Source organism: Balaenoptera physalus (genome assembly GCF_965194825.1).
Source record: "Balaenoptera physalus genome assembly, chromosome: 8".
Lineage (NCBI taxonomy): Eukaryota > Metazoa > Chordata > Mammalia > Artiodactyla > Balaenopteridae > Balaenoptera > Balaenoptera physalus.
Window position 1 is genome coordinate 78016334 of NC_138887.1, and position 26036 is coordinate 78042369.

General features: G+C 54.9%; 1 protein-coding gene across 1 annotated transcript in view; it reads left to right on the top strand.

Annotated features, from left to right (window-relative positions):
- The window catches only part of MINDY4 (MINDY lysine 48 deubiquitinase 4), a 120346-nt gene that overhangs the window by 80798 nt on the left and 13512 nt on the right, over positions 1-26036 (top strand). Inside the window, exons 13-16 of the mRNA XM_082471816.1 lie at positions 4401-4468; positions 15886-15949; positions 18981-19142; positions 25625-25805. Coding sequence (XP_082327942.1) covers positions 4401-4468; positions 15886-15949; positions 18981-19142; positions 25625-25805 — 475 coding nt within the window. The remainder of the gene's footprint in view (positions 1-4400; positions 4469-15885; positions 15950-18980; positions 19143-25624; positions 25806-26036) is intronic.

A 26036-nucleotide genomic window follows, 5' to 3' on the forward strand; every position in this document is an offset into this window, starting at 1 on the left:
GCTGCTTTCTGCGCCAGCCCGTCCCGCAGGTGCGTGGGAGGGGCTCTGATGTAGGAGGGCTCCTGGCCTTGGCGCTGGGGGTCCTGGGCTGGCTGTCACTTGTTCCCGTCCCTGGCTTTCTCTGGTTCTTCATGAGCATAGCCCAGCGGGCAGTCTGTAGATGCAGCGTGCTCATCACCGGCTCAGGGCCATGGGGGGCCTGGAGCAGAGACCCCGGCACCTCCTCTGGCTTATTCCTTGGTCACAAGTGGCCTCAGGAAAGTCACTGGGCTTCAGTGGCCTCATCTGGAAAGTGGAAGATGGAGCAGTTAGCGGGTAACTTCCAGCTCTTCACTGTCCAACTGTGATTCTTAAAGAAGAGCCTTAAACGCATGGGAAAGAATGTCTTCCAAATTAAGGACCAGGCAATTTAAATAAGCAGAAAGGACACCTTTTATTAAACATACCAGAGCAGTGTGAGAATACAGCAATGCAATGCATCTGAGAGACGAGCAAATCCTGACAGCATCAGTGTGCATTCAGGGAGGCCAGGACCAAGGGCACCTGTGTTCACACTGTCAGGTGAAGCAGAGCTGGAGGAAGGAAGCCCTGTGGGGCAAAGGAGGGGCCCTGGGGTGATTGCTCACATGACCCCAGGATCTGAGGCCCCATCATTGCCCCTGAGGCACTGGGGTGGCCCTTCAGCACCAAGATCGTCTACATCCTTGTCTATAGATGGGATCTCCCTCCTCCCTTGGCCTGTACCCCCAGGGTTTCGATGAAGCCCAAGCAAGACAGTGAGTGTGAAAGAGGTTCTGAGAGTGGGACCCTCGCCAGGGGCGGGAGCCGCCTACTTCCTGCCACACCTCTGGGCTCAGAGCAATTCCCCCTCCTCTCCTGGCCTTGGTTCCTGGGTACGAGCGGTCACCATTTGGCCCTCGCTCTGGAAGGCGTTGTTTCCCCCTGCAGTTGAAATTATGTTTTTGCTGGAAGCCGTTGAGCTGCCTCAGCACTACCCTCACCAAATTCATTTTTCATGGTCTGGGCCTAGGAGGGGTTCCTCGTGCCAGGCCTGGAAATGAACACTGAACCACGTCTGCCCAAAATAAACAGCCTCCTTGCTGTGTTTTCATTACCGCTCACCCTCCTGGTGAGACGTCTGGCTGTCGCCCCCTGCGAATGGGGGGATGCTCCCGCCCATGCCTCCCACTGGGGTTCTTGGTGGACTCAGGTCTGTCCCGGGCCAGAGCAGCTCGGTGGAACGACCCCTTCTTCCCAAGCGGTACCAGACATTCTTCCAGACCCTGCTGGTGGGTTCTGGCCCAGTTGCCTGCCTGGACTCTCCTTTCAGTGCAGGCACTTTGCCCTGTGGCCTTCCATGGCTTGGCAGCTGGAATTTGATGAGATAATTTTATAATAATAAATGTTTTAAAAACAAAATTGGATATTGGTGCCATTCAGTCGTGTTCCGGCAAGGGCCAGAGGCCCCAGGCGGGGGTCATGTCCCCGCCCTCTGCAGTCTCACCTAACCTGTCCATACACAGGGGCATATCCACGACTCAGGTTGAGGTCCCCTTGGACGTGTCCCAAGGACTGGAAAATGCTGGCCTGAGTATAATAATAGTTCTCCACGTTTACACAGAGAGTTGGCTTACAGCGGGAGACTGTGTTCCTTACTTCATTGCAGTCCTGCGAATAGGAAGGCACGGCAGTGGGGGAAACAGACCCAGGAAGTGCCGTGGCCTCCCCAGGACAATGTGCAAGTCCACGGCAGAAGTAGGTAGGCATTTCAGAAGGGGAAACTGAGACTGAGAGAGCTTTGTCACTCCTTGAGGCAACAGACAAGACTGTAATAGAGCTCTGACAAGGGCACTGGTGGCCCAAGTCCTCCCAGGCCTCTGTCCCCCTGCGCGGGGACATCCGCATTACTCTTTGCAATTGTCAAAGCACTTCCACCGACCTGGCCTCATAGGACGTGCAGCATAACCTAAGGAAACATGCAAGGGAGGTATTTGTTATCCTCATTTTGCAAATGGGAAACTGAGGACCACAGAGGTGAAGTGACTGGCCTGAGATCACAGAATTAAGATGACGTTGATTTAAGATTATTGTTGATTCATTCATTCCATTTCTGCTTCCAAAAAAAGATTTAAAGGTACTTATTAAAAAAAATGACGTCCTCGGGGTTTTTTCTGTGCTCCAGCCACGGTAAACCTTCCCTCTCTTGCCTCTGGGCCTTTGCATGTACTTCTCTCACCTGGAACAACGTTCCCTTTTCTGATTCCTCCTTGTCCCTTGGGCTTCTGTCTAGACATCACTTCCTCCAGAAAGCCTTCCTTGACGCTCCCTCCTTCCCTAAGCCCTAAGTCTGCATTGAAGGCCCTTCCTGTGTGTTTCCAGGGAACCTTGGTTTTCGCATCAGTGCAGAGCCCCTTCCTCACTTTTTTCAAGTTGCTTATTATTCTCTCTTTCCTGAGTTACTTCTCGTGAGGGCAGATCTGTGTCCACCTTGTTCACAGGTATAGCTTTAGCAGGGAGCATCCTCTTGGCACAAAAAGTTCAGGCAGTAATTTTTTTTTCTTGAATGACTGACTAATTGAATTATTGGGTGAAAATAAAGACTATATACATATATAATATTTAGAAAATATAAATCTATATTTTTAATTGAAGTATAGTTCATTTACAATATTATATTAGTTGCAGGTGTACAACATAGTGATTCAATATTTTTATAGATTATACTCCATTTAAAGTTATTATAAAACAATGACTATATTTCCCTGTGCTGTACAATATGTCCGTGTTGCTTATTTATTTTATACATAATAGTTTGTGCCTCTTAATCCCTACCCCTATCCTGCCCCTCCCCCTTTCCCTCTCCCCACTGGTAACCACTAATTTGTTCTCTATATCTGTGAGTCTGTTTCTCTTTTGTTGTATTATTTCATTTGTTTTATTTTTTAGATTCCACATATAAGTGATAACATACAGTATTTGTCTTCCCTTGATAAAGTCTATATTTTGAGGAAAAGAAAAGATAATTCTATCAGAAGTTTGAGCTAAAATAGTTTGAGTAGTTTGAACATCATATTTGGCTCTGAGCTTCCTGGCAGCCAAGGCAAAATGGAAATATGATAAGTTATATGATTCTCATTGTTCCAGGAAAGTAAGCTTTCTTTTTTAGTTTTAAGTTAGAAAAGAAACCGATCACCCCATAAGGAACACTGACTATTGTAACAGGCAGCATCTTCAACAACAGTTCCAAAAGTGGTATCGTCCCCATAGTGGGATGAGTAAGGCCTTCACACTCACTTGCAGCCAGGAGACGGTGTTCCTTCAGGAAGCAGAAATGACATAGTCCATCCCAGTAATCCGTGGCCTGCTGGGCTCACTGGACACGTGGGCAGTGAGGACCCAGCATCATAATAACAGCTAACACAGGTGTCAGGCCCTGTTTGAAGCGCTTTACAAGGATGATCTCACTTAATCTTCACAACAACCTCACGAGGATGGGTCCTATTTTTATTATCTTTGTTTTACAGATGAGGAGATGGGACAGAGAAGTTAACAAATGTCCCTGTGGTCACATAGCTAGGAGTGGCAGAGCCGGGATGTAAACCCAGGCAGCCAGGCCCCAGGTTCTGGGCTCCAAACCAGGGTCGAGACTAGGGGAAGATGGGAAGACGAGTGAGGTGCTCCCCAAATTCAAAGGGGTCCCCAAAACCTCAGTAATCAGCATAAATAATATTTTAGTGCAATAGTTTGAAACTATTAAAATTAATCTCAAAAAATCCGCGATGAACAAAAAAAATTTGAAACGATGGGATCTGCTCTTGCACTTGCCATGCTCACCTCACCGGCACCTCCCCACCTGGCTCTCCTCCAACCTGCTCTCTGCTACTCTCTGCCCAGTGCAGTTCTTAGGATCCCTTAGGAGTTAGGGATTTGGAATCAGACGGAGTCCCCTGGATACCCATTGGGCTGCTTGCAAGCTGTGTGACCTCGGGCCAGTCACTCAATTTCTGAGCCCCAGTTTCCTCACATGGCAGAGGGCGGTAATAACAGTATTTATAGCACAGGCCCGGGATAGTTTTAAATGTGATAATGAACAGAAGACACTTGCAAGGTAGTGGAGGCTGCCCCAGGCCACTGCTGTCGGAGGTCGTGGGGTGTTCCTCGGCGGGCGGGCACTGCATCTGCTCCATTGGCATTCAGGCTGGTGCGCTCCTCATCCCTTAGGGAGTCTGGTTAGTGAGACCTGCATGGGATCTGCCATGGGGCTACCTGGCGACCTCTGGGACCTGGCTGGAAGCAGCTGGCTCGGGGTCAGGCTGCTCCCTGCGTCGTGGTCCCCAAGGAAGTGAGAGGAGGGAGGTGCAGACACTTGATGGGTTCTCATTCCTCTCTCCTCTTCCCAGTTTGAAGCAGGCCCCTACGGATGTGTCCTGCTCACCCTGTCGGCCATCCTGTCCAGGTCCACAGAGCTGTGAGTATCTTCCTCATTCAATTCCGGGAGCCGGGCTTGTCTGTCTGGTTCACTGCTGCCTCCCCAGAGCCCAGGGCAGAGCTGGGCACACAGTGGGTGCGTAGTGAGCATGGATGAATGAAGCAGTGGACTAGGGGCAGTTGGCTGGACAGGGGAGAGAGAACAGTTACATTCTTCGTACATGTGTGTTCAGTGCTACCTTCTCCTCCGTCTCCCCACGTGTGCTGGGGAGTGCACGGGATTCAGATCCAAAGGACCCCCCAAAGAGCTTACAGCCTCCCTGGTGTCCCAGCGGCACTGCAACGGGCGCGTACTTGAGCACACACGTGGACTCCCTCGAGACATGTGCGGGGACATAAGAACTGGGAGATCACTGAGGGCCCTGTGAACTTGCTGTAGGCCAAGGCAGTCCCGAAGGCTTCAAGGTTCGTGTCTAGGGCCAACCCTGAGGAGCTGAGTGTGCCCCGGGGCCTTGGAGGCCGGGGGAGCAGGGAGGCTGGGTCCCCGGCTTGGACTCCATGCATCCTTAATCAAACGCGGCCTCCCGGGCTGCCCGAGAGCTGGAGTTCCGCCATCACCCTCATTCCCTAGGAGCTTTCTAGGCCTCTTTTCTGTATTTGTCACCTGGGCATTATGTCACTAGGGAGGGTAGCAGATTAATAGCACATTAATAGGTTTGTAAAGTACAATCGATTGCCCCATCCACTTCCAAGCAGAGCGCAGACCCCAGAGGGCGTGGAGACCTGGGGGAATGAATTTGCACTTTGCAGGGGTGTGTGGTGTTGGGGAAGATTTGGGAACAGCTCTGAGCAGGCGGGCCCTGGGAACTGGGGAGGCGGAAAGAGTAGTCATGGGGAGCCCAGTCTGGGGAGGCCCAGCAGAAGGAGACGCTTGCTCCCGACTCCCGGTCCTGGGCGGGCCCTGTCCGAGTTCCCCGTGGCCTCTGGTGCGGGTGGGAGGAGGAGGGCAGGGGCTCTGCAGCCTCGTGCTGCTAGCCTGCCTGCTGCTGGCTGCTACTGACCTTATTAAATGCATGTGTGTGCACTTTCTAATGGCATTTTTCTTCTAATCCTGCCATAATGATATGATTCATTCCTGGCCGGGCTCACGTGCACGGCGACCGTAAGCCGCCCTGCCTTCTCCCCTGGCCTGGGTTTGCTAATCCCTGGGCTGACGGGTGTGTGGGTGAGACCCTTGAGCTCCCTGAGGGGAAGCTGAGCTCTCAGGAGGGCCAGGCCCTTTTGCAATCCTCTTGGCCTCAGTTTCCCCATCTGTATGGGGGCCCCTTGGCTCTGAGGGTCAAGGTCTCTGTGCACAGTGTCTCTGCTCTAGGTGCCACGGGGCTTGTCAGCCTGGGGGCCGGGCACCCTGTTCACACGCACGCTCCTTAGGGAGCTGCTCTGGCAGCCCTGCCCATCTGAGGGGCCTTCGGGGCCCCTTGTCCAGGCTGTGCTTCACGTTGTCCAGAGCTGGAGCACTGGGGCTGTTTCTGCCGCCTCCCTGCCCCATCCAACCAAGCCACGCAGGGGTCAGTCCCTGCCTAGGTCGTGGCACCTGTGGGGCGTCTGTGTCGGGGAGGCTACCTCGCTGGACTGGCACAGCCTCGTGCCCATGGGCCTGAAGTCACAGCGCTGCCACGCCCCTCACCCTCCACTAGTCACAGACACACACGCGCACAGAGACACACAGATACACACAGATAGACACAGGCACAAAGAGACATACATAGACACAGAAAGAGACATACACAGAGACACATGGATACACACACAGACACACACAACACGGTGGGGGTCCCCTCCTTCCCCTTGTCCCCAGAGAGAATATATAAAGACAGTCTCTCCTGCTTAGGGCCCCCAAGGACCTTCCCTGGGTCCTGGAGGCCAGTGGTTCTGAAACCTCCCAGGGCAGCTATGGGCAGCCTGGCCCCTGCCTTCCAGGAGGACCTGCACAGAGACCTGCTTTAGCGTTGGCCCCGGCAGTGCTTTGGTGGGAGTTGTCTTACTCCTGTGGCCTCCCTTTCCTTCTTCTGAGAAGACAGCATAGAGGACATTCTCATCGGCAGTAAGGATAGCAACCAGCATCTAGTAAGCTTCCTGTGTGCCGGATCCTTTGCTGGAGCATTTTACACGAGACGCATTTAATCCCCACGGCAACCCTGTTAGGGGTCACTATTGCGATCACCATCACCATCTCTGTCTTTCAAGTGAGGAAACGAGGCTCTGAGAGGCGAGTGACTTGCCCCAAAGTCACACAGCTCAACCCAGGCAGCCTCGTCCCAGACGGGGTTCTCTGGGTTTGCTGTTTAAGGACCTGAACTTGGGAATAAAACAGATTTGGTTTCAGGCCTGACTCCAAACTCCTTTGAGCTTGAGTTTCTTACTCTGTAAAATGAGGATGATAATTCCTGCCTCACAAGATTAAACGAAGAAATACATGTTGTGTGCTTGGCAGGCCTCGGATAGTGGCCGCTGCTGGTCCCATCCTCTCCCAGCTGTGCTCAGGAGCCTCTTGTGCCCCATGCTGTCCTGTCTTGCCCTCAGTCTTGGCTTGGTGCCTCGTGGTGGAGACATGGCCACAGGGACGTCCTGCAATGGGTGATGGGTCCTCCTTGGTGCTGGGAGACTGCTCTTAGGGGGAAGCCCCAGTTCTGCAAACACAGCTTAAAAACCACAGGACCAGGCGATCCCAAGGGCCTTCCTGCTCTGGGGTCCAGTTTTAGCTTTGCTGAACCCTTTGATACCATTTCAGGGTGATCTGGTGCTACTTTGGGCAGTTGAAAACGTGACCCGGTAGCCCAAAAAGGAGAGCAAGTCTCTCAAATCATATGCTGTTCGGCCAGGAGAAGCGGAGCTGGGGGAGGAGGGGCTGGGAAACGCAGCCGAACACAGTGTGAGTATGTGTGCGTTTGTGGCAGGGCGTGTGTGGACGGGAGATGGGTGAGTCTGAGGGGCTGGTGTGAGATGATGTGGGTTTTGGTGGTTGTGTCTGAGACTGTGCGAAGGGTGACTTGATTGTGTGTGTGCGGGAGTGTGAGTCTGACTGAGCGCGTGGCCGTCCCTCCCTCCTAGCAAGGCTCTGAGACTCATGCCTGAGGCCCAGGGGCAGCTGTCACAACAGAGTCATTGCCTCCTGTCCACGGGCTGTCCCCAGCCCTGGGTGGAGCCAGGGTGAGGGCGCCATGGGCAGACACAAATGCAGCAGAGTGCAGCCTGGACACTTCACCCTCAGAGGCTGAAAGAACAGTGTCAAAGCTGGCCTTTGAGTTTTGCTTACCCCAGGCTGAGTGCAAAGGCTTGAGAAGGTTTCATTATTTTCTGCTTGATTTCAAGCCATCTATTTTCTTTCCTAAGATCTCGAATTGCTTACAGTAAATTTCATACAGGCTTTCATGTTCTCCTAGTTCCCCTGCTTTCCAAACCGCATGGCCCAGAACTTTCCCCAGCGCATTCTCACAAGCCCCAAGGATGCCCAAGGTTCTGGGGTCACGGCCAGCTCCGAGCCAGGCCTGCACAGCGCAGTGCAGGGGTGGGCCAGCCCCTCGGCCCAGGGGAGGGCTCGGGCGCTGCTCCCCACCGCCACCCCGGGTGACTTAGGCCTGGGCGGTGAGAGGAGACAGCTTGTGAAGAAAACCTTTTCATTCAGTAGACCTTTGGCATTCATTACAGTGGCAACTTTGGATGCCCAAGGGCAATCTTGAAAGTCCAAAATAGGCGGTACTTTGTCATTTGCCGAAGTGATTTTCGAGCAGCACAAGCCAGGCACTGGGGGCGTGGAGAAGCCTCCACACCACGTGGCTCTGTGTTCTTTGTAACCGTCTCCAGCAGAGGGAAAACAACAACAACACAGTGAAACAGCCTTGAACTGAAAGCCAGCTGTGAGTGTTGGTCAGGCGAAGGCAAGTGACAGAAGCACGGTTCTTAGCCAGCGTAAGCAGAAAACAACGCAATTAATTGATTCATATCAAAAGCCCAGGGCTTTGGGAGTGGCTGGATCCAGGAACGCAGACAGTGTCTTTGGGACTTGGTGTCCCCCGTTCTGTCTCTTCTCTCTTCTTTCCTCTGTCTCTGTCGTGTTCTCGGGGGAGCCTCCTGCACGGCGGGCTCCAGGGACCCTTTTCTCGGGCTGCCGCTGTTCCTGATGCCTCGTGGTGGCCAGGCCCAGGCCGCAGCCGTTGTGGGGCAGGTGAGACTCAGGGGCTCCCCCGGAAGGTGGTCAAAACCCCCAGGGACCTACCCCACTGGCTGGGGAAGGGATGGGCTGTATAGTCAGGAGCTGGAGGTGTGAGACGTATCAAGGAGCCAAGAGCAGGCCTGAACTCGGGGGTGAGTCAGATCTGGGCCTGCTGGAGGCCCCGCAGGCCACTCTCAGAAGTGGAGAGAAGCAGTGACGAAGCCCCAGTCCACCTCAGGGAGGCTGGGCGGGCCAGCGGATGGCAGCGTAAGGGTTCGAGCAGGGGGCTGTTCAGGTCGAGAAGCCCGGGTTTTTGGTGGTCCTAGATGTGCTGTGCTGGGGGAAGGAAAAGATAGGATACTTGTCAGCGTTCTCCTCCACCCTCCTGCCGCACCCCCTAAACTCTCCCAGCCCAGGATGGGAGGTGCAGACAGAACCGCCCAGACCGGGTACCCTGGCTCGATACGGACAACAATTGCTTTGCAGCCCTGAACGGAGCCTGGCCTTTCTCCCCTGGGTCTTCCAGGTGGGACGCGGGAGACCGGGCAGGATGGTAAATGACCCTCCCTCCCGACATGCCAGGCTCTTTGGACTATAGCTGGAAAACAGGAGGAGAGGAACTTTCTCAGTGAATTCCAAGTCACCTGTAATCTGGACTTGGATTCTGGTGGAGGCCGTGCTAGTGAGCGCTTTCAGCAGACGTGTCTGAGGAGGCTGAGGTGGTGGGTGGGAGGCAGACCCAAAGGGCTTGCTGGCACCTTTGTCATTGGAAGCAGCACATGCTCCACCCAGACCCCACTTCCTTCGACTGACCTTCCTTCCTCGCCCAGGTTCCTTTTCTGGGAGCCCCCAGCTCCCGTGCAGTGAGCGGAGCTCCATCCTGTAGCTCTCCGGCTGGCTCCCCCAACCCGAGGAAGGCAGTTGCGGGAGGCCCAGCCTCAGCTGGAGGCGGAGGAGAGAGGGAGGGGCCCTGGGCCCCTGCAGGTGCACAGCAAACGGGCCCCAAATGGTGTGAACCTGCCCATACCCAGCCCTGTGGAACGGCCTCCAGAAGCTGGGTCCCAGGCCATGTTTGAAGGCAGGCAGAAGCAAGTGTCCTGCCCAAGCAGCTGAGGCTGGCCTGGAACAGCCCACCCCAGGCTTTGGGGGCTGCCAACAACCCAAGGGACAGGCCCATAGGCCCGGGACCATCATCCCATTCTGCAGCTGTGGGGACCAAGGTTCTGAGAATTAAGGGCAGATTGGCGCACAGCTGACACCATCACCCGAGTCTCCTGTGCCCGCATTGCCCTTCCTGGGCTAGGGGAGGAATGACAGGCGCTGGTCAGCTGTGTCTGCCCACTTAGAGGGAGAATGGGAAACAGGACCCCAGGGAGTCCCAGACCAAACTGATGCTTGTCCACCGGCTTCACTCTCCACCTCATTTCAGCCGGCATAGTCTGATCCCAGGCTGCTGAGATGGCAAATCATGGCCCGTGAGTGCCAGTGGGGTGTGGCTGAGGGCAGCAGGTCTGCCCATAGACAGAGCCTGAGGGCTGGATGCAGAGAAGGGCGACCAAGCCCAGGCCACGCCGGGGTGAGTGAGAGAGCTGGGAGAGTCTCCTGACGCTTGGTGCATCTAGCACCCCTACCCACTCACCCCAGAGCTATACATACCTCCTTGTTCCACGAAGGGCTTGCTCAGGTGCCCACGTAGAGACGATAGGCCTCAGGAGGTGGGAGAGGCCATTAACCTTTTTTTTTTTAACATCTTTATTGGAGTATAATTGCTTTACATTGTTGTGTTAGTTGCTGCTGTATAATGCCACTAACCTTTTTTTTTTCAAAGGTGAACATAACTTGATTTAAAAAAATTATTTTTAACATCTTTATTGAAGTATAATTGCTTTACAATGGTGTGTTAGTTTCTGCTCTATAACAAAGTGAATCAGCTATACATATACATATATCCCCATATCTCCTCCCTCCCGCGCCTCCCTCCCACCCTCCCCATCCCACCCAAGCCACTAACCTTTGGAAAGAATCTTTTGTTCCAGGCCAGCTTCAGCCATTTGGGTGGGAAGCTTGCTTCTGCCTGCCTCCAAACACGGCCTGGGACCCAGCTTCCGGAGGCCATTCCGCAGGGCTGGGTGTGGGCAGGCTCACATCATTTAGGGCCCATTTGCTGTGCACCTGCAGGGTTAGGGCCCAGTTCTGGGCACCATGGGGCCAGACGGACACAACATAACCCAGGCCCTCCAAGCCCTTGCTGCCTGGAGGTGCAGGACTGGCACCCGAAAAGCAGGGGGTGGGCGCTCTTAGGAAGGGGATGTCTGCAGGGAGATGGGGCACATCTCTCTGGGGCAAGGGAGGTGTCCCTTTGTGGAGGAGGTGACAGTTAGCAGGGCTCTGAGCGTTATGTGGGATACGGGTTGCGGCAGGCAGCAAGAACGAAGCAGGCGAAGTCTAGCAGAGGGGTTTGCAGGGAAGGGCTCCTCGAGGCACAGTTGGAAGGAAGGTGCTGGCACGTGGAAGAGGACTGGGAGAGGTGAGGTGGAAGGCATTGGGGGAAGGGCTTGGGCATTTCTGCTTTCTCTTCCTTCCTCCAGGCAGGTCCCTCTCTCTCCATCCATGCTCCTTGCCCTGCTTCCTGGGTCCCCTTCCTTTTTAGGGCCCGTGCCTGCAGAATGGAAATAATACCCGTGCCCTCTAACCTGTGGAGCTGTCTGTGGTTTGCAAGGCCTTTTTACGGCCTCAGCCCTTATTGCAACGACTCTTTGAGGTGGTTATTGTTATCCCCATCACGGGATGACACACCCAAGGCTCAGAGGTAGAAAGCAATTTGCCAAAGGTCACACAGCGCAGGTGGCAGAGGGGGCCTGACACCCAGGTGTTCTGACTCATTGTCCATTCCCTGGCGACATTCCTGAGAAAACAGTCAATATCTGCCACATCCAAATCCTTTTCAGATATTCATGGCCGCAGTTCAATCGCTGGGAGTGGAGACTCCATTTATTCTGGGTTTTTGGCCGTGATACGAATAGTGGAGGTTGCAGGAATCATGACCTCTCAGTCATTGTTTTGTTGTTGTGTTGTTGTTGTTATTGCTGGTATCTCAGGAAAAAGGAAGTGACATCTACCAAATGTCAAATGCTTTATATAGTTCATCTCATTCAGTTCTCACAGCAATCTGTAATAGAAGGAGGCGTTTTCATACCCATCTTACAGGTGGGGAAACTGAGGCTCAGAGAGGGGAGCAACCGGTAAGTGGCAGCAGCTGGATTTGAATCCCAGGCTCCCTGACTTCAGAGCCCACGTTCTCTTAGTTGTTCCACAGCTGTCCTTTCACTGTTGATATTGTCCTCGAGAGTCAGTAGAAGTCCCACCAAACAATGGGTGATTGTTTCTGGATGCTGCTGCAGGTGGCAGGGAGTGCAGTGGAAGGCGCAGCTTCTGGGGGAGGGTCTCCTGGGGGCGACAGGCAGGAGCTGGCCCAGTGGAATGTGGTGGTGCCCCGGGCCTGGTGCCCTAGAGGTCAGGTGGAGGGGAGGTGGCTGGTTGGGTCCTCCCCGGTTAATTACCAACTATTTTAGGCATGATGTTTTAAAAATCAGAGTCGTGGACCAGGCACACTTGTTCACATCCTGGAATGTCCCTGGAGACCCCTTGCTCCAGACCTCTGGTTTTATAAATGAAGACACAGGCTGAGAGCGAGGCATTGACTTGCCCGAGGTCACTCAGCCAAGTCCAGGACTGAGCTGGCCATTGACCCCTCCTCTCGTGGACACTGATTTTAGGTGAGTTTTGGCTGTAGACCAGAACCATATTTCTAGGCCACTTGGACATATTTTCCTTCTTATTCAGAAATTTCTGCACAAAATACCCAGATTCATATGTTCAGTCGTGTGTTGGGGAGGCTTTAGAGGGAAGGGACAAGCTGTGTCCCAGCCGGGGAGGGTGGGGACCAGGAGTGGGGCTTCAGGGCTCAGAGACCTGCCTGGAGCTGGCCGGCCGGGTTGACTATCACGTGTTTCAGGCCGCCCTAGACAGTGTGATGTTGGTGCCAGGGACACAGTCCCTGACTCTGTGTGCCCACAAGTCCCTTCTCCTTTCTGGGCCTCAGTTTCCCCCTCAGTAGAACAGGGATGGCCGCTCTTGCCCGCTGACCTCACAAGACTTTAGGGAGGACAGTGTCCCTGAAAGCGTCTGAGACCGCAGACTCTGCGGATCCAAGGCTCTGGCGCTGTAAGCTGCTCAGCGGCAGAACCTCTGCCCCTCTGAGCCCTGTGCCAGAGGGCGGGCTGGACAGAGGCAGTGGAGTTCTAGGACCGGCTTCAGCCTGAATGTGGGCTGGCACCTGTCACTAGCCCTGGGCCAGCTGTGTCCTTTCTCTAGCCGTCCATTCTCCCATCTGCAAAATGCTGGGCCCCGGAGGCTCTGCCAGCCCTGATGTCCTCTTTGTTTCGTTTCTTGGTGCAGTGCAGTGTCTCTGGGACCTCCCGATGGGGGCAGAGCTGGGAGAAGCCGTCCTTGCTGGCATCCTGGGCAGAGCCCCTTCCTCTGTCAGTGGGTGGACTGGACACCCCCAGGGTCAGGCCATCACCCCAGACCATTGGTCCAGGTTCTGGCCCTTGGCTTCCAGAATGCTGAGGAGGTTGGCGGCAGGGCAGCCATGGCCAAGCCCTTCCTCGTAAGTTTCCATGCCCTGGGCAAGTCCACTCAGGCTCCCCCAACTCTGTGCTTCCTGCAGTCTAAAATCCAGGCAAGCTCCTGTTCCCTAAAGTGTTCCCCAGTGCAGGACAGTCTCAGAGGGCAGACTTCATCAGGCCCTGGCTCCCCCTCACCCAGCCTGGTGCCTGGGTCCTCGGGCTATGCAGAACTCTTCTGGGGCCGAGTGTTGTCCAGCTCCCAGGAGGACTGTGGAAGGAATAAGCTGCTCTTTAGACTGGAATGGTCAGTCCCAGGGGAGGGCCCATCACAGCTTGTAGCTCAGAAGCCCAGAAAGTAGGAACCTTAGAGCTCAGGCAACCCCTCTGTGGATTCAGCCCCTGCGCCCAGGACACTGCCTGCCCTTGTGCAAGCCCCTCATGTTGCAGAAGGGGAGACTGAGCCCCAGAGAGGAGAGGTCTGTGGCCACACGGCAAGACAAGGCTAGAACTCTGGTCTGGTGATGGCCCTGCCGTGTGAATCGCCTCCTCTCCAGGGCAGAGCAGAAGCCGCTGTTTCTTTGCTCCAGGACTCCTCACACTCAACTCTCCAGGGATTTCCCCTAGAGCGAGGTCTGGGCATCTAGATTTGCCAAAGTTGTAAATCTCTTAAGCCATAAGCCGCTCCTTGGCGTCTCCCAAATGCCCTAGTATGAAATACAGATGTTCCTCCTTTTTAAGATCTGAGCCTACTTCTGAATTTCCCATCGTGTTTGCACCTAAGGATGCAATTACCATTTCCTCCTATTGTCCTTTCTGCCCGTCCCTCTGCTCTCAGCTGACGCAGGCGCTCAAACCCGCTGGGTGAACACGAGGCTGTGAGAAGATCAGACTGCTTCTGAAAGCTTCGGGGTGGCTTGGGGCCAGCGATCCTTATCAGTCCACCCAGGGCTCCTCGGAGGCTATTTTCTTCCCTTCAGAAGATGCCGGTATATATGCCGCAGGGAGCGTTTCCATCAATTCTTCTGCCCAAGCCAGTGCCAGCCACACGCCGGCCTCATCCATTTGTCCCCCGTCCCCCCAGCCGGTCCCTTCCCAGGCCCACTGGGTCGTTTCTGGCAGGCCAGCCTCCAAGGCCCTTCCTGAGGACCCCCGGCCTGCGTGGTTCTCGGCTGGGCGCTGCAGTGTCAACCCAGCCCGTCTTCTCGTGTGGACCACAAACCGTCCCTGTTCGGCCACGGTTAGTAAAATCCACAAGAAAGCATTTCTCCTATGGAGTCATGGAGCTTGAGTTTCTAAGTTCGTTTGGGAACGGAGTGCGTGTTTTAGGTTTGTGGACTTATGGCAGATTTAGATTTAAAGCATAAAAGTGAGACCAGGTTTTTCTTCTCTTCCACTAAAAGGAAAAACAAACGTCATGATTGCTTGCCTCTTCCTACCTCTGGGCCACCCCTCGGCGCTGTCTTTGGGGTGCGGATGTAGGGGGCAGGCCAGGCCACAGCCCGTGCTGGTGGGCAGCAGTGGGGGAGCCAGCTTCCTGGCCTCACATCACCCCCTGGCGTTACCTCTCTGGGCTTCTTTCCATGTCTATAAAATAAAGTAATTCCTACTTCACTGGGTGGCTGGAGGTTTGAAATACTGTCCTCTGAGCGTGGTCTGTAGGTGGGAGCTCCTTTCCTGTTACCCGTCTGTCCTACGGCTCTGTTCAACAATAACGCTTGGTCTCCCGAGGAATTTACTTTGGGGTAAAAGGAATAATAATGTCCTAATGGTGGGCTTTCTAGACGGTAGGATAGTTTTGAGATTTGGGGGCAGGGGCTTGCTGACCTCACATGTGACAGGGCCATTGCTGACATGACACTCTGCACCGTTCTGGTCCCCAGTAGCGTACAGCCCTAGAAATCTCTTTCTTTCAGTTTGGTGGGGTTTCTTTTGGCAAAGGGGCTTTTCACCTTGTGCCTTTAGGGGGACCCCATTCTGAAGGTGGAGCCACAGTGGTGATCTAGGGTGGGGGGAGCACAGGCCTTGGAGACTGGCAGCTAGGTCCCCCGCCAGCTCCATCGCCCACGAGCTGAGTGCCCTGGGCACGTCAATTCTTCTCTGAGCCTTGGTTTTTCTCTCAGGGTTTAAGGAATAATAGTTGTACTCGGCCTGGTACAGGGTCTATGCCCAGGTGGTGGCAGCTATTGTTTTAGAACTCAAGGAGGCATTAGAGGCCGTTCCTCCTATTTAACCGACTTGCAGACCGCGGACTGGAGATGGCAGGGGATGTCCCAGTCCCCACCCTTAGTAAGCGACAGTTGGAGTGTGAACGCAGGACGTGGATTCCAAACCCAGGGCCCTTTCTGCTGTGGCACGCTTCCATCACGAACCTCTGGTGTCTGCCGAGGGCCTGGTGGCCCTCTGCAGGCCAGAGTGGAGGCCACTGCCCAGAGCAGAACGAGCCCCGGGCTCCAGCCCCAGGGAGGGCACAGAGCACAGAGGCTCAGGTTCCCGCCAAATCTGGAATTCGGGGCCTCAGCCTGGAACCCGAGGGGAGGCCCTGGCCACCCTCGAGGTTTGCCCGGCATCCTGAGTCAGGCAGAGGTGTGCTAACAGCCCTTTCTTCTTGCTCTCCAGTGTCCGCCAGGACTTCGACGTCCCCACCAGCCACCTGATTGGAGCACACGGATACTGCACGCAGGTCAGGGCCGCAGTGGGGCGTGGGGCAGTCAGGCGCTTCTTTCCCTTCCTCTTGCCTTCTGTCTTTGCCCCTGCCAGTACTCCCCAAGCAGCTTTCGTGTTCCGCCTCTGCTGGGCTTCTTCCTCACGGGGACCTAGAAAGGGAACTCAGGTTAACTTCTGTTTCTGGAGTTTGCTGTACCCGATCTGTGTGCCCGGAGCTGCAGGAGGTGCAAGAGAGGCAGAGCCAGGTGCTGCCCAGCCCGGAGCCCCGGCCTAGGCTGGGAGCCCCAGGTCCAGCTGGGGGGACGACGGCCATGGCACCCTACGTTTGTATAGCACATTGTCTTTATGACGACCCACCCCTCTGCATCTTCACAAAGGGGCCCTCGAGTGGCTTCGTGGAGGGCAGGGGGTCCCTTAGCACAACTGCTTGTCATCAATCCTCCCAGTCACCTGGTGACACGAGGAAAGGGATCTGTTTCAGACCCTATCAGCGAGTGTCAGGACTGGGAGCCAAATGCTACACATGACTATTGTCTGAGCCCTTCTCTGCATGGCAAGGCCTCCTGAGTGGCCACCGGTCCAAAGTTAAATCTGACCCTCAGTGCATCTGGGGGCGGCGTGTGTAGCACAGACAGGCTGGGCGGAACTGCTCTGGCTGCTGGGCCCAGCTGAGGACCCAGTTGTCCTAGGGGTCCTGGCTCACTTGTGGCAGTCCTGAAAACATACCTGGGCACCGTGCAAGGGCCAGCTTGGGGCCTGTGGTTTGTCCAAGGCACCCAAGGAGATGTGACGTTGGCTGCTGCCTAGCCCCCGGAGAAAGGTTTCAGGCTGAGCGACGGCCAGTGGTGGTCCAGCTCCTGCTCTGGGTGCCTGTCCTCCCCGTGGGAGCTTCCCGACGCACTGTCAGAGAGCAATGTGACCCAGGGGTGGGCCATTACGCAGCGCACAGAGGATGCAGAACAGAGTCTGGGGCTGGATTCTGAGCTGTGTTGGCAGTTTCACTTGCAGCATGAGCTGGAGCGATTTTCTTCGCCTCCCTAAACCTCGATCTCCTCGTTTGTAGAATGAAGCATTTGGACTAGATCGGTGCTTCTTAAACTTTGATGTGCACGCGGGGCCCGCAGAGTCTTGCTGAAGAGCTGGCTCGGATTCAGTGGGCCCGGTAACCTAGGGCCTGAGCTTTTGAATTTCTAACAGACTTCCAGGAAGGGTGATGCTGCTGGGCCACGGACTGCACTTTGAGTAGTGAGGAACCAGATGACCGCTAAGCTTTGCCACTGTGTGATTTTGAGTCGAGGGGCAGGGAGCGTCCAGTCACTATTTCTCCCCCATTTTGAGGAGCCTTCCTGCTCGAGGAAGGTTTTGAGACGCACCCCAGATGGGGAGCAGGACCTTTTCTCCCCCTTGAAAACCAGTTGGGAACACTTGAATGTGTCTGAAGAAGGCCATGCCTTTCTTAGGCAGCTGCTGGCCCTGAGGTACAGTATCTCAGAGCAGACATTTCCTCCAAATTCTTTCTCGTTTCCTCTGCAAGAACACAATGAGGCCCCCTCGGTATCTCCCTCCAATGAGGGCCCCTCTGCGGCCATCAGAGGGACCTCTTTTACTACCTCTGGGGCAGGGATCCTGGTGTGGACGGAGGGATTTATTAACCTGTGCACCACTCTCACAATTCCAGGGAAAACACTTCTGTGAACTCTGCCCTCCAGAGTTTATGATGGGCAAGGGCTGTTATGGCCATTCCCACGTACCATGGAGGAGACTCCTGCGGGCTGGCCTCACGCACGCGCCAGCCCTGGCAGAAGGAGTTAGACAGAAGCTCCTGCCCCAGCGCTAAGGCTGGGCTGGCGTGTATCCTTCCTTAGCAGGGCAGCGCGTACTTAGCGGTTACCCTCCGTTTTGAATCTTTGGCTGGCCAGGTGGTACCCTGAGGGTAACAAGCGAGGGGAGAGGGAAGGGACACTGGAAAGGGAGCCGGAAAGTGAGGGTGGGAGTCCGGCTCTGTCACTAAGCAGCTGTGTGGCCTGGGCAAATCCTCTCCCAGCTGCGAGCCTGTTTCCGCATTCCTGACAGGAGGTTGGAGCCCTGGATGCTCTGCTTGAGGAAGGGCCCTTGCAGCCAACCCAGTGCCTCCGGGAGATGGCCAGAGAGTCAGAGCTCCACAAGTCACCGTCTCCTGGTTCTGGGGTTGGCAGGCTTGCTGGCCTGTCGGGTGCGAGGCATGAGTCATGCGGCCATGCAGCCAACAGAGGCAAAGACAGAGCGGGAACCCAGGCTGGGGCCCGCCTGCCTTCTCCTCTCTGCCCCTGCTATCCTCTCCTCTCCTTTCCCCCTTGAAGACCCCGCCCTCACTGGTGAAATCCCAATACAGCCTGGAGCTGAGTTATTGGTGTCACCCCATTGTCAGCTTCCTGGTGTTGATAATGCACTCTGGTTATGTAAGATGTTATCGTTGGGGGAAGCTGGGTGAAGGGTGCACAGGAACTCTCTGTACTATTTTTGCAACTTCTTTTGACTCTAAAATTATTTCAAAATCAAAAAGCTTATTAAAAAAATATCCAAGACTTCAAGACCCACCCAAATGCCGCTTCTCCACAAAGCGACTCTGACTCAGTCATGTGGTCCTGTGTCCGTGTGGGCCACCAGTGCTCTGTGCACACATTGTTATAGCCCCAGTCACATCCTACATTGTGCTTCAGGCGTGCAGGCCCGCACTGGTCCCCCCTCTAGACCCGGACGCCCGAGGTCAGGAGCCACTCTTCCCTCCAGCGGGACCCGCACCCCCCCGCCCACCAGCCAACCCCCACACAGGGTCCTGGGCACAGTTGGCGCCCAGTGAATGCTTGTGGAATAAGGATTGATGAGTTCCCAGAGTCACTTTGATGAGCAGAATTGGCAGCTTCCCTGAAGGCTGTGGGAATGCTGAAGTCACAGGCCCCTCTGATTTCAGTCTCTCGCCCTTCTTGCCTTCTTCCTTCCTTTTCCGCCCTTCTTCTCTTGTTCCCCATCTCCCCTTGACAAGCCTTTCCCCTTTCTCTCATCAACAGGAACTTGTCAATCTGCTCCTGACCGGGAAAGCCGTGTCCAATGTTTTCAACGACGTGGTTGAGCTGGATTCTGGGAACGGGAATATCATGCTGCTCAAAGGCATCACCTCGCGCAGCGACATCGGCCTCCTGTCCCTCTTCGAACACTACAGCGTGTGCCAGGTACCGAGCCCTCGGGCCTCCAGGGACCCAGGAGCCTGGCTCCCTGGGACCAACAGGAGGGAGGGAGGAGAAGGAAAGTTGGCTCCAGTCCCCGGAGCTGGGTCCAGTCTCAGTCACGGAGCGTATGGGAAAACTGCAGCTTCACCGCCATCCGGTACAGGCGTGTAGTTCACTCCCAGAGCCAGCTGATACCATGCAAGGGACTTCTAGGGATTTACAGTGTGCTCGTGCATTAGAGTGGCCACAGTTGTCGTGTGTGTGTGTGTGTGTGTGTGTGTGTGAGAGTGTGTGTGTGTGTGTGTTGGCCAAGGGGTCTTCTCCAGGGACAAGGGCCTGAGGTCTTGGGCCTCGTCTTAGTTTCCTAGGGCTGTCTCAACAAAGCACCACAAACTGGGTGGCTTAAAACCACAGCAACGTGTTGTTTCATAGTTCTGGAGCAGAAGTTCTCCTAACAGAAGTCCAAAATCAAGGTGTCGGCAGGGCAATACTCCTCCTGAAACCCACAGGGAGAATAAGCCTGCCTTGTCCCTTCTAGCTTTTGATGTTTTCCAGCAATCCTTGGTGATCCTTGGCTTGTGGCTGCATCACTCCAATCTCTGCCTCTGGTGTCACATGGCCATCTTCTCCCTCTGTGTCTCCTTTTCTCATAAGGACGTCAGTCATGTGGATTGCGGGCCCACCCTACCCCGCTAACCTCATCTTAACTAATTACATCTGCAACAACCCTATTTCCAAATAAGACCACACTCTGAGGTACTGGGGGCTAGAACTTCAACAGATCTTTTGGGGGGACATAATTCAACCCATAATAGGCCTTACTCGGTCTGTTTGCAAGTGTATTGGTCCCTCTACCTTTTCTCTCACTGCAGCCAGGGTCTTAGAAAGGGCCGGAACCCCAGGTGAAGCTGGGCACGGGGTAGGGTGACAGTATCTCTGGGCAACATGGGCAGGGGACCACTGGGCCCTGTGTTCTTGTCCCAGCCTGCTGCTGAACCTTCTCTGAGCCTCGGTTTTCATGTCTCCAGGGAAGACATGGTTCTGTGGTCGATTACATGAAAGGGTTGTCCTGAGGGGTAGCAGGAGGTCTTTCTCTGGTGACCGGCCCAGCAAAGATTCTTGGAGGGTCAGGATGAGGCCCCATTCATCTTACATCCCCAGAACCAGGGATGCAGAGACTGACCCAAAGGGATACTCAGAGTATGCTAGGTGGATGGATATGCAGGGTGGTTCAATTTCATCGTGCCCTTCCTGCATGATCACATGTTTGGGTGTGCTGTCCCGTTGAACGCCGTTGTTCAGGTGGCCCCGTGCCCAGATTCCGCATCTGGGTGACACCCCACCCCCACGGACAGGAAGCAGCCTTGTGGGTTCCAAAGACTTGGGGAGAAAAGAGTGACAGTGACTCCTTCCCAGATGTGCTGGTGTCAGGAGGGAGCCCAGGAATGTAGCCACGTGGCCCGTGAGAAGCACCAGGAACCCTGAGCATCAGATCCTGGGTGGGCTCTGAAGGCAGTCAGCCCGAAATTCCACGGGCTGAGAGGTAACCTTGCCCGGGCTCGCAGAATCCCCAGGCTTACCATGAGCCCTGGTTTCACTCTCGTGTGGAGGGCATTGGACAAAATGTAAACTATTTTCCTTCGGTCTGTTGAGGGTAATTGACGGGAACAGCAGTTGGGTGTCATCCTGTCCTTGGAACAAAATGCTGATTGCACAAATTCAGGTCCTACAATGATCCTTGAATCCACATAGACCACCACCACCACCACCCCGCCCCGCCGCCCTGCTCTGCTATTGTTTGCTTGGTCGAAGACTGGGTGTTTTATCTCCCTGCAGCAAGGGATGGTTTGCTCCTCTGCCTTGGGACTGCAACCTCGCTAAAGAGGACCCCAGGGCCTCCTCTCCTACTCTCCAGAGCTCACTGAAGGCTGGGCCTCTGAAGGAGAAGGCAGAGGCCTGGCAGTTAGACAAAGCACTTTCCTTTCCTGAAACTCCACCCGCTATCCCTTTGGTCACTGAGTTCCTTGGGGCTTTCATGATTAGCCACGTAAGACAGAGAGGGAATCCAAGGAGGTTTAGCCTCCAGGCCCAGACCTGGACCCAGAGCCGGGGCCCCCTCTCAGCCTGGCCTGGTCTTCTTCCACCTAGCAGTACAGACGTGGTCGCTGGGGAAGATCTGGTGTTTGGGGCCTCCTGGGCATGGCGTCCACAGCGGGGCTGTTCTGATAAGGCTGAAGCCTTTCTTTCATGTAGACGGCAGAACCAGGCCCGCCTTCACTCACAGCCCATCTCCAGGCTTCTCAGTGCGGCCTCTGGCTGGGAGCCAGGGTTCTGGGGCCCTCACGAGTATGTGTGTGGGAGGGTGATAGGTCCTGCCTATCAGCGAGCTTGTCAGGTGACCCACATTCCAGCTGTGCCCGGGGGAAGCAGAGGCAACTCTGGGCCGAGAAATGCACCCCTGCCGTAAGTAACCAGTCCGCCGCCCCAGCATGGCTGTGTCCTACAGGACCCAGTCTGCCATCGGTGACCCACTGGGCTGGCCTTGCCTTGCCCATCTGACTTTCCCCTCACTCCCTCCATCCCAGAGCGCAAAGTGAGGATGGGCTGCGCTGCAGACTGCAGTGGGAAGACCAGCCCCTCTTGGCTTGTGGTGGCAGTGGTGATGGGGGACTGAGAGGCCAGGGAAGGACAGCAAGGCACAGGGAGTTTAACTTAAGGGCTTTCCCATGACCTGTAGGTCACGTTCATTGCTGCCTTCAGGAAGGGACCTGGGCAAAGGCTGAGCTTGGCAGGGAGAGCTCTGTAAGCACCATCCTCCTCCTCCCATTTGTCCAGCTCTGCAAACAGCACCATCTACCCAGTTACTCAAACCAGGAGCGCATTCAATCCATCAGGAGGTCGTGGGGCTCCTTCCCGAAGTTGTTTCTCAAGTCTGTCCACTTTCACCCTTATCCTAGCCACCAGCATCGCTGTTCTGGACACTTGTGATGGCCCAGCTGGCCTCTGGCTCCTGTCCCCACCTCCTTGCAATCCTGTTCCTTCACTGAAGCCAGTGTGATCTTTAAAAGAGTAGATCAGTCACATCATTCCTTTGCTTAACAACCTTCTGTGGATTCCCAGTCCTCTGAGATTGTTTTGGGCTGAATTGTGCCGTTCCCCCAACTCCCCCGACCCAACATTCATTTGCTGAAGTCCTAGCCCCCAGTACCTTGGAGTGTGACTGTATTTGGAGATAAGGCCATTAAAGAGGTAATTAAGGTAAAAGAAGGTCATATGGTTGGGCCCAAATCCAGCTGACTGGTATCCCTATAAGAAGAGGTTAGGACACAGGCACACACGAAGGGAAGACCACATGAAGACACAGGGAGAAGATGTCCATCTACAAGCCAAGGAGAGGGGCCTCAGAAGAAACCAACCCTGCCGACATCTTGATCTGGGACCTCCAGCCCCCAGAATTGTGAGAAAATAAATTTCTGTTGTTTGAGCTGCCCAATCTGTGGAACTTTGTTACTCAGCTCTGGCAAACTAATACAGAGACTACAATCCAGACCTTCCCATGACCTATAAGGCCCTGCATCCTGTCCCTGCTTTTCCCTCCCTTCACGTTTTGACTTCACCATCACTTCCTAAGGGAAGCCTTTCCTGACCTCATCACGCTATCTAAATAGAGGTCTGCTCTCATGGTCCCCTGCCCACCTTGTCATCCTCCATCACAGAATGTTAATTCTTTCCTTCACAGGCCTCCTCTTGGTTTTACGTATCCCATTTCATTGCTTTTGAGATGCAAACTTGCCCCACATTTGAACATTTCTGACATTTTGATGCATTATGGCAGTCGATGATGTGTCAGGCCTTAATTGCCAGCCTGTGTCCTTTCTTAGTGATACAAAAAATAATGGTGACTCTGATGGCATCTTAGATTCAGTGAAATGTGGTGCAAATGTGTCTGTGTGATTCTTTGTTTACTATCTCCTCCTCATTCAGCGGCTAACCCCATAAGGACAGGCTGTTCTAGGGTACTTCACCACTGACCCATTGCCTCACACGGTCCCTGGAACCAAAGTATAACTCACGTTGAATGGATGTCATCCTTGGAGATGACGGACTGTCACTCTGCCAGCAATCAAATGTTGGTCCTTTTAAATTAGGGCTTCGAAGCTGGCAGTCCATGGGTGGGTCGGGGGCATTCACACACCTCACTCCTGCAAAAGATGTTAAGAATCCAGCTAAAAGTACAAGTTGACCCTTGAGCAGCACAGGCGTTAATCTGTGTATAATTCATAGTCAGTCCTCCATATCCGCCGTTCTTCTGCATCCAAAGATTCAACCAACCATGGACCACGTAGTACTGTAGTAGTTACTGTTGAAAAATATCCGTGTATAAGTGAACCCACACGGTTCAAACCCACGTTGTTCAAGGGTCACCTTAATCCCTGATTGTGCTGCACGTTCACCCACCAGGAGAGAGGCTTGCTGGAGGAAATGTGCCCACCCACCCTCCTTCCTCGCCCCAGGCCTTTGGTCAGCTACCCCAGAATCCAAAGGAAGTGAATTTCATCTTTGGAAAATGTCACCCAATTGGGAGGGGCTCCTGAATGAGAAAACCCATTTATAAACTCCCCAGGCAGCTTTTTTTGCCCTTAATCTTTTGAATGTTGCTTAAATGGCAAGCTGCCCTTTTTCCCCTCTGCTGGAAAATTCAGGGTGGCTGTTTCTGCAGACGCCTGTTCCTGGTGGGCTGCATGGCTCTTCTTTCCTGCAGTGAATGGGCACTGGCTTCCCAGTCTTCAAGGCTCCCTGTTCGAGGTGATGCCCTCACCAGAAAAGCCTCTTTTAACCTGGAATGGAGGCCAAGTTTGCAGTGGAGTTTAGGCACGTCCAGCCACATCGTTTAAGACAACTAATTCCACCTCCCCTCCGTTTCCACCAAGGAGCAAGTCACACTTTAATGTTCACAGGGGGCTGGGGTGAGGGCCTAATGAGCCAGGTGGAGGGACTTGGGCAATGAGACAGTGAACACTTTGTGAAGTTCACCCTGCTACCCTCTGTAGGAGGTTCACGAGCAAGCATTTCCCCGGAGCACAGCCCCTTTGTCCGGGACACCCCAGCTCCAGGTGGGCTCTGAGAGGCCCGAGGAGGACTGGCCAGCCACTCGTCTGTGACGGGCCCCGGAGAAAGTATGCCCATCTCCCCACTGGAAAAATAATTCCCATTCTTTCCTTAATCCACAGGCTGCGGCTGTAAATACCTGAGCACGCAAACATCTCCTTGGGGCTGGTGGGGATTAGGCCGAATTAGCCTGGCCCACTGCACGTACAGAAATGAATAAACTAGGGCCCGGGGTGGGGAGTCACAGGTGACAGCGAGAGAGTGCATCGAGGTCTGGCCACCGAGGGGCAGACCAGCCAGGCATCTGAGCAGGCCTCCGGAGGGCCCGGCCACGCCTCTCTCTTCTGCAGGCAGAACCACAGGAAGGCCCTGATGCTGATTCCGTGCACCTGCCTTCTCCCAACACCCCTCTACCATGGAAGTCCTCTGCTGGGAACTTTCCAGAGGACTCCCTCCTCAGAGGGAAGTTCCAGCTCTTTCTCCTCCCCTTCCCCTGCTCTTTCCTGATGCCCTGCTTTTTTCCTGAATGTCTCTGGGCATTTGTTCCGGCGTCACCCACAGACTGCTCACCCAGACGCCCTCCCTCCCTTCCCCCTGTGGCTCCAGCCCCACCTGTCTTCAAGCTAAAGTCCTAGCTCCAGTTCCACTTCATTCGCGAGGACCTTCAGTCGTCAAACATTTGCTTATGTTGACTTATACCCCCTGCTCTGGTCTAAGGGTGTAGTCCGTGCCAGAGGCAGGCATACATGTTTATCGTGGGGCAGAGTGATGCACTGCAGCAGAGGAGGGTGGGCACCTAGTACCTAGTACACAGGACTAGAAGCGGGACATGATGCGTGCTCTCTGGTTGGGTAATCTGGGTGATGCAGGACCCCGAGGAGAGGAGAGGTGTACGGGTGAACAGTGAACGCACAGGCACGAGGCTTGCCGTGCTGGATTAGTTTGAGGACCGGTGAGAGGTTCTGTGTGGCTATGGCTGGGGAGGGAAGGGTATGGAAGAGCCGGTTAGGAGGTCATTGCTTGGGGAGGAGAGGCTGGGCATGGAGAGCTGTCAGAGGCAGGGTGGGCAAGCACCACATACCAGCTGGATGTGGGAGATGAAGGGGGGGAGCGACGCCCGGCTTTCAGGCCAGGGTATCTCCATGTGACAGTCTGTGGGGCAAAGGCCCTGCGAGCAGTGGGCTGAGCGGGCAGGGGCAGCTCTGTGTCAGGGAGCCGCAGACGGGGCCCCAGCCTCACACATGGTCTGGGATCCCCAACGGGGCCTCGCTGAGGTCAGCCCGGGCCTGGGGTCGGACAGAAGATGCTCTGGCCCGCTTCCCTGGGGATGGCGCGTTGTATTAGGTGTCTCTGTCTGCTCCCTCTCCCTCGTCCAGGTCGGCTGCTTCCTGAAGACCCCGAGGTTCCCCATCTGGGTGGTGTGCAGTGAGAGCCACTTCAGCGTCCTCTTCAGCCTGCAGCTGGAGCTGCTGCGAGATTGGAGGACCGAGAGGCTCTTTGACCTTTACTACTACGACGGCCTGGCCAACCAGCAGGAGCAGATAAGGCTGACCATCGGTGCGCCGCCTCCCCGCCTGCCCTGTCCGTCCCCGGGGGAGCCTCCAGACCGGTGGGGGACGCCGGCCTTAGCACGCCCAGTCAGGGCAGTCAGAGAACAATGCAGACTGGGGGATCAGAGGGGGAGTGTGAGCAGGTCCTCCTGCAGGAGGGGGCCAGAGCTGGGCCTTGAGAAACTGATGGCCTTAAGGGTACAAGGTGAGGTTGAGACTACGTAGTAGACGGTATCAC